The sequence below is a fragment of the Juglans microcarpa x Juglans regia genome, chromosome 5D, assembly GCF_004785595.1.
Source record: "Juglans microcarpa x Juglans regia isolate MS1-56 chromosome 5D, Jm3101_v1.0, whole genome shotgun sequence".
NCBI classification, from domain to species: domain Eukaryota; kingdom Viridiplantae; phylum Streptophyta; class Magnoliopsida; order Fagales; family Juglandaceae; genus Juglans; species Juglans microcarpa x Juglans regia.
This window is the reverse complement of record NC_054602.1, coordinates 35,645,964-35,654,265: the sequence shown is the minus strand read 5'-3', so window position 1 is coordinate 35,654,265 and position 8,302 is coordinate 35,645,964. Positions and strand designations below refer to the sequence as shown.

The window sequence follows — 8,302 nt, the reverse complement described above, 5'->3', positions numbered from 1 at the left end:
ACAAACGTATTTTGATGGCTGAACTGCATAGTCAGCTCCTTGAAATTTCACAAAATTGAGCTCTTGTAACCAATACACCCTAAGCACCATGTCACAACTAGCTAGGACCAAAACATACAAGTTCACATTAAAAACTTGCCCCTAAATTGAGACATTAGCCCCTAACACCTTCCTTTCACTATCCTGCTCTACATTTGCAACCTTAACTCTCACCTTCTCCTCCTTTACCATAGGTATGGGAAACCTCTTAAGAAAGGCTGGATCCAGGAAATTGTGAGTGCTTCCTGAATCGATGAGAATGACTACCCATTGTCTACCAATTTTTCCCTTAACTCTATAGTCCGAGGACTTAAAGAGCCAACAATAGCAAGTAAGGAAATTTCTGGGGCTTTCCTAGAATTAACTAGCCCATCACAGTGCTGCTGGTCATTTGTAAATTCCACTTTTCCTCCTTGTCCCTCAATCTCTTCCTCAACTTCTTCAATAAATACAACCTAGGGTTGTAGCACTTATGCCCCGAATGCCACTTGGAGTCACAATGATAGCATAGGCCTTTCTCCTTCTGTGTTTTCATAGCACTTTGACTGATTTTCTGGACAGGTACCATAGCCTTGGCTTGGGATGTGTTTGTGTTTGGTTCAAGATTATAAGGGTTGGCTTTAAATTTAAGAGAGGCTGGGTCTGTGTAATGGTTTTGTCGTAGTTAGGTAATTAATCTTTTGTGGAGAGACACGTTTTCTTCTTGGATTTTGGCTAGGCTATAGGCATTGATGAGGTTCTGGGGATTAAACATGCGAATAGTTAGCCTTATTTCATCCCTTAGAAAAATCTATTCATCATCCATTTTCTTATCATCCTTTTAGCATCTCATGATTTGGTATTAGATGATAGATTCACAAGTGAAATATAATAAATAGTCTTCAATCATCTAATGTCACATCATGGGATGATGAGAGGAGGATGAAAATTGGGATGATGAGTAGCATTACTCCATCCCTTAAGTCACTAAGAAAACAACTTAGTTTGTATTTATCAGACAACCCCCATACTTTATTTGATAAGGGTTCAAAGCTGGCCTTATATTCCTCTACTGTGTCACGTTGTCTTAAACGAGTCAGTTGCTCCATTGGGTCATCATAGCTGCTTGGCCCAAAACCGATCAATAGAGTTTTGAAAAATTCTTCCCAACTAGTGAGAGAACCAGACTCATCCAAGTCCTGGAACCAGACTAGGGCTTTACCCTCCATATGAAATGAAATCAGCCTCATGCGATGTTATGGAATTATGGAAGGTAAAAAACTGATTTACCTTGTAAAGCCATCCTAATGGATCTTCCCCTTGAAAAGTGGGAAAATCCAAACGCACTGCTCTGGGTTGAATGTCACCTATGTGAGGTATCATTTGCACACTTATGTTTGAGTTTTCTGCTTCATGTGTATCCCCTGATTTGTTGTTGCTCTTTTGCAGACCTGAAGCTACTGAGGAAAGCTGATGCATAAGGGCATCCATTTGTCGTCTGATGGCCTGCATCTCAACCTCGATGGTATTGAATTGAGATTCTGAATTCTTGATGCGGGCTTCCATTGTCTTCATAAATGAGTTGAAGCTCTCCTGTAATTGATTTAGGCATGTGCCTTCAACCTGCATGGTGGAATATATGTAACTGTTCCCGGAAGTTTGGAGAGTTACTTCTTAATACTTAATATCAACTCCAATACTACAATTATAAAATCCAGAAAACTCCAACCAACCCAAATATCCATGTTCCTTCATAAGGACAACAAAGAATTTCTTAATAAAATAAATTAAAAACTCTCCAAAGACTCAAAAATATTCTTAACTCATCATATCAAAATAATATAAAATAATCAATTTACTAACTATGACTCTGAAATAAGTACTTGTACCCTCGGGCACGTAATCCTCTAGGAACATCAAACCTTTCTAACATTGCCTACTCTTTTTCTCTAGCAGAACCATCAAGATTATCTGAAAAATATTTGGAGATAAGGGTTGAATTATCAACAACTTAGTAAGTATAGAGCATATACTAATATGCAAACATGAGCATTTATAGAATTCATAATGCTAAACAAAAATACTTTTTATTTTCATAATGCAGAGTCAGAATATGTTATCAAAAATATCAGAGCAAAAGTTTAAAAAAATATTCTTATTCAAAATTTCATGTTTAACCCCCGTGATAGGGTTGTGTATCTGCGGATAACCAAGCATATGCATATCAGAATTTAAACAAAGTACCACTATTCTTTCCCGTGGCAGGGCCATATCATATCAAAACAGAAGCCATGTAAAACCCCTTTGGTAGGGTCTCTAATTGAACAGAGCAGAAACATAATAAGATATAGAACCAAATAGTCATGCCAAAGGTTTTTCATATGCCACATCTTATCAAAATAGGGTACTAAATAAAATCATAACAGTACATAATCATATCACAAAAACATAATTTATGCACAAAATTTTATATTCGCTCTCTTTTGCATAGTTCATAAAGAAAATGTAAAAAGTAGCTCATGTTTGCACTAGTCATACCAGAAAATACTTTATTCTTATACAGAATTTCATGAGTAATGCAGAACAAATAACTGAGGTTATTCCAAATTTCTTTGCATAACAAAGCATGCATGTTTTTCATAAAATCAATCCCATATTATTTTATTTTATGTAAAATCTAGCATAGGAACCACATTTACCTGGACTTCTTAGCTTTTTTAGAAATTTTCCTCAACAACGCAAAACACATACAAATCGTCACCTATAACATAATCATATAACCTGCATAAATTTCCAATTGCACGCATACTTCATAATTAAAACCTGAGATATAAAATTCGATATTTTTCTTAAAGTCTAAACATCCTTGGAATCCTAAGATATCGACTCTACCCAAAATGCTTTGACTTTCACAAAGTTTCTCCAAACAAATACCCGATTAAATCCTAACATCATATTATTCTATAAATGGTCTTATAATATTTTCCATGCAAACATGTGGTCTGGACATCAAACTATACACATTAAACCCATAATTCCAGCCATGGACCATAAACATGTCAGTCCATAATGCAGCATAGCCCATCTCAATTCAATACCTATTATGCCAAGTTTGACTGTAAGGGCATTTTAGTAATAAGGAAAAATTGCATGTGAAATACTAAAAACTAAAATACTCATGGGAAACAATGGCTTACGGGAGGAAACCAACGTGCGACCCGGGGCAATAACAACTCACCGAGAGCGAAAGAGCCGCAATAGAGTTGGGTGCATTTGACGGTGGTGAGCGCGGCGGCTGGGTATTGGGAGAGAGAGAGAAACATGGTGAGAGGGAGTAAAATGTGAGGGAAAAAGATGAAGCTCAACTGGGGGTGCCAGAAAGTTCTTGGCAGTGGTTTTTATGGGGTCTCGACGGTGGAGCTTGGAGGCGACAGCGAGGTGCAACAACCAGTGAGAGGCCAACGAAGGGGAGCTCGATGGATGACTTGAGCAAGTACTTGCTCTGTTTTTTATAACCAAAACAGAGGTGGTTATTGGGTGTTAGACGGAGGTTGTGGCTCATGGTAGTGCTACCAGTGGCTGGGATTGACAAAGTTGGCTTTCTAACGCTGCAACACCATGGACGTGCCACCAGTTGTCTTGGGTTGGCCTCGTTAGTGGCAATGGAGTGGTTTTCCTTACGGTGGAAGGGGTGCTTCACTTAAGGTTTGCGGCTTGAGGTGTCCTTTTCATGCAGGAGGGATAAGCATATTGTATATAGGTGATTGAGAACCAAAAGAAAACCCTAAAGGAATAGAGACGTGCATGTGCATGGGAGTGGAATCAAGCGTGGTGGGGAAATAAAAAACTGATCAAAAACTAATAATTAGTTCTCATGGTTTAAAGCAAACAGGTGTGGGCTTTGGGTTTTGGGCGTATGATATTTGGACTTTTTCAGTGAATCATAGGCCCCGACTCAACGAGTTGTCTTATAAATGTTTTGGGCCAGTTCCCACTTGGCCCATTACAAGATTTTAACCTAATTATCACGCCTCATAAAAAGGTTTCACCTAGTCCAAAAATATATTCTTGGCCCTCAAAAAGATTTTTCATCCGACCCAAAGATATTTAATGATTTTTATACAATTAGGTAGCCCAATAAGAAAAAAATATCTGATATCCACCGAAAATAAAATTCGGGCTTGTAGTCCATTCCAAAAAATACTCTTTAATCCCAAGTGGGCTCTCCGTACATATTAACCCAAAATAATATATAGAACGCAGCTTGGCCTAGACCTGGTGTTGGGTCCAGGTGTTACAATATAGGATCTAGGCTCTAGATACCAATTATAACCAACAGAGACATATAGAAAGTGTAAATAAGGAATGATGTAGAAATGGGAATCACTTCATTCAGAATAGTATTGATAATGCTCTCTTCGAGGGGAGCTCTTCCATAGGGACGATGAATAGTAAAAACTTCCAAACTAAAGACTACCCTCCCCTACGCAGATTCTATATAACAAACAATACGTAAAATATTGAAATACCCCTCTTACTAACAAGCCCGTATACTACATAAAGATATACTTAACTTTATTAAATAAAGCAGATAATGAATAAACCCAAAGTGATAACTCTTGGCCCATCGCCCAATGATTGTAGATCAGCTTCTCACAACCCTCTGCCTCAATGTTTGTAGCCCATTTGCCTCAGTGGCCCAATGGCCCATCACATGTTTAACCTTTACTCAATTAGGGTTCCCATCTCAGTCGACGGAACACATCTCCTCTTCAAGCCTTCATTGTCGGTGTGTCACAAGTTTCTATAAATTAGACCATGTTCTAGAGAGGCTTACTTGTCTTATAGTTTAGGTGCTTTAGCTATTTTTGGTTTTATTGCTTGTTGCTTTGTTTGGTTCAATAATACCGTTTATCCTAGTGAGTTTTACGGGCCCACTGGACCAGAAGCTTCTCAAGCTCAAGCATTTACTAAGATAATACCTGATTCTCAATATCCAAACTAAGCCTAAGTCTAGAACACATCGTAAGGCGTGAAACATCATCACTCTTTATTGGTGTTAACAATTTCACACCCAACATGTGTTTAGGATCCATGCCATCAATAATTTTCAAATATAAACTTACTTCTTTTTAGAATACCTAAAAGATTGGCGCCACCATCGGCATCAAGCATGATTGGTGTTTGTTGTGTACAAGGGACTCACGTACTATTCCTACGGTCAACAAAAATGCTGGCAGGCTTCAAGGAAGGGTGGTTCTTAGAGAGCAAAGGCGAAACCGAAAGATCATTGTTGTTTGTGTGTGTGTGTGTGTGTAAAGTAATTTATAACAAAGGGAAACTGATATAGTGGATTCTGATCTTTATAGGTATAGTTGGTAATATAATTGTCACGTGACACGCACGCTGCGGACCTATATAATCACCACGCATGATATTATACACGTTTTTTTTCCTCTAAGCAGTTAGTAACTTAGTATGCATAAGAAATCATGTGCTACAGATGAATATCACCTAGAAATTTAAAAATATATTATAATGTATAATAAATATATACAGAAAAGAATGAGAAGAAATGTGGGTGGGTGGGTGGAGGTGACCATGTAAATCGGAGGAAGAGAGTGTTTATTCTCCTTCCCCCACCCCACAATAGTTGGCAAATGTAAAAGCCTTATACCATCATGACCCACATATATCTCAACTCCCCCGATTCTTTTGTTTAATCTCTCTCTTTTTTCCTCAACAGATTTTAAGCTTCTTCTATATCTTTCTATTTCCTTTTTATTTCTCTCTCCTCTTTTTTTTTTTTTTTTTTTTGATCTGCCTTCATTTGGTTCACATATAGTATGAATATCCTTCACTAGAATATAGGATTCTCGGCTGATGCTTTCTTATCGAAAAACGAAAAAAGGTTTGGAAAGGATCAGTAGGCTAGCTCAGGGGAGATAAAGGAGGGTAGTGGGGGGTTTGGGGTGGAATGGAAGGATTGGATGGGCTGATAGAGAGGCTGTTGGAAGGAAGGAAGAACAGAGGCAAACGGATTCAGCTTGCAGAGTCTGAAATCCGCCAACTTTGCATCGCTGCCAAGGATGTCTTCCTCAGCCAGCCAAATCTTCTTGAATTAGAGGCTCCCATTAACGTTTGTGGTATCCCAGTTTTTCTTCTTGTGTTTTCTTTTTTCTTTGCTTCCTTATTTCTTTATTTTTGGTTCATGATTTTCAACGTCCTACCTATTCTCTGTAGGGCCAAAAGATTCCCTTTTGTTGCTCTCGGGAATTTATCTGTTGTCCAGTTCTGTGGCACCTTCAGTTTAAGATATAAAATTCTCATAATGATGGTTCAGATTTCAGAGCATATATGATTACATTAAATATTCGTTCATACAATCAAAGCCATACAGTGTTAGACGTTGCTAATGACGTGAAACATGATTATTCTGTAATAGGACTAGTGAGTATATGATCTTTAGATTTGTATAAATGGGAGAAGATGCGACACCGGTGGTTGAATAATATGGTGCATTTATTGTTAACGAATAATTGTATAAAGGACTCTTAAGGCTCCTATTATCATAAAGACAATATATATAAAAATTGCAAGGTTCACGTACAATGATAATTTTATCGAATTCATCATAAAAGTATTGGGTAGGACCAATTACAGCTTATAAAAGTTCTTTTCATGCGGTCAAAATTTCAGATGAGAAGGTTGTATTTTGGAGTTGAAGATTATTTATTTTGATTTGGTGTATCTAATTCACTAATCTAACTAGGGTATTTTGAATCATGCGCGGATGTCTTTTTTCTTTATGAGCGTGTATGTCTTTATTCAATGATTATGGTTCGGGTGTGCAGGCGACATACACGGTCAGTATGCAGACCTCTTACGATTGTTTGAGTATGGTGGTTTTCCACCAGATTCAAACTACTTGTTCCTTGGAGACTACGTGGATAGAGGAAAACAGAGTATAGAGACTATATGCCTTCTGCTTGGTTACAAGATCAAGTATCCGGATAACTTATTTCTCCTCCGGGGAAACCATGAATGTGCATCTATCAACCGAATCTATGGTTTCTATGATGAGTGCAAGCGTCGCTTCAGCGTCCGTCTCTGGAAGATATTTACAGAATGCTTCAACTGTTTGCCAGTTGCTGCAGTGATCGATGACAAAATCCTATGCATGCACGGTGGCCTTTCGCCCGAAATGGAGAGGTTGGATCAAATCAGAGCTATAGAAAGGCCAGTTGATGTGCCAGACCAGGGACTCTTATGTGACCTCCTATGGGCTGATCCCGACAGAGACATCAGAGGGTGGGGTGAGAATGATAGGGGTGTTTCCTATACTTTTGGAGCGGACAAGGTATCTGAGTTCTTGAAGAAACATGATCTTGATCTCATATGCCGTGCCCACCAGGTCTTCCTTTGTTTTTTTTTTTACTTTTACTTTTTCTATTCTCTCAACCATCTTTGCCTAAAAGTTGCTTGTTTTTTGGAAAATGGTTGACAGGTAGTTGAAGATGGTTATGAGTTCTTCGCAGACAGGCAGCTAGTTACCATATTCTCGGCACCAAACTATTGCGGAGAATTTAATAATGCGGGTGCCCTCATGAGTGTGGATGCAAACTTGCTCTGTTCCTTTCAGATTCTCAAACCGTGGAGGGGGAAAACAGCACATCTCGAATAATAAATGATGTCTAGTACTGCCGCAGCTGGACAAAGAATTTGGTGCATTAGAGAGGGAAGGACTGCCCGTGGAAGAAATGTATTCTTGTTGGTAGTTGTCTATCAGATTCAAGACTTTGTTGTGCTTTAACAGCCTCACATTTGTTTGTAAAGATTCTTTAAAATCTTCCATTTTCTTTGATAATTTAAGAATATTCGTGTAACCGAGGGAGCAATAAGGCGGCTGTGTATGTGTGTGTGTATATATATATATATATACGTCACATTTTTTTTTTTTTTTTGTTTTAATTTTAAAAAGGATGTTGCTGTAATTTTATTAATAATCATTTATTACGGTAGAGGGGAATAAAATGGCTGTGTAATTATGTTTCTCATCTCTTTGAAAACCCAGTGAAACTTAGTGGTTTCAAATGGACTAGATCATCTTTAATGATCTATTCTAAGCATTTTTTTTTCTTAATTATGAGATAGATAAATATAACATATGAATCTAGTGGTATGTAATACTGTAGAGCACTCTCGTTGGATTAGTTAAAAGCTAAATCCAATGAGTATTTAGCTATTAGAGAGCAAAATATGCTCACATTGAATTAGCCAAATT

At 37.9% G+C, this 8,302-nt stretch overlaps 1 protein-coding gene across 1 annotated transcript; it reads left to right on the top strand.

The window, feature by feature from the left end:
* Positions 1-5,673: 5,673 nt before the first annotated feature.
* LOC121264149 (serine/threonine-protein phosphatase PP1-like) lies at positions 5,674-7,893 on the top strand. The gene is made up of 3 exons (XM_041167225.1): positions 5,674-6,164; positions 6,873-7,432; positions 7,526-7,893. The coding sequence occupies exons 1-3, from the start codon at positions 5,996-5,998 to the stop codon at positions 7,700-7,702; spliced, it is 906 nt and encodes a 301-aa protein (XP_041023159.1). The 5' UTR covers positions 5,674-5,995; the 3' UTR covers positions 7,703-7,893.
* The last annotated feature ends 409 nt before the right edge of the window (positions 7,894-8,302 follow it).

Bases quoted from the DNA above. Each gene is read 5' to 3' on its own strand.
- LOC121264149 (XM_041167225.1), top strand. From the start codon at position 5,996: ATGGAAGGATTGGATGGGCTGATAGAGAGGCTGTTGGAAGGAAGGAAG. The intron at 6,165-6,872 runs GTATCCCAGTTT...TCGGGTGTGCAG, and splicing joins GGCTCCCATTAACGTTTGTG to GCGACATACACGGTCAGTAT. The intron at 7,433-7,525 runs GTCTTCCTTTGT...AATGGTTGACAG, and splicing joins TCATATGCCGTGCCCACCAG to GTAGTTGAAGATGGTTATGA.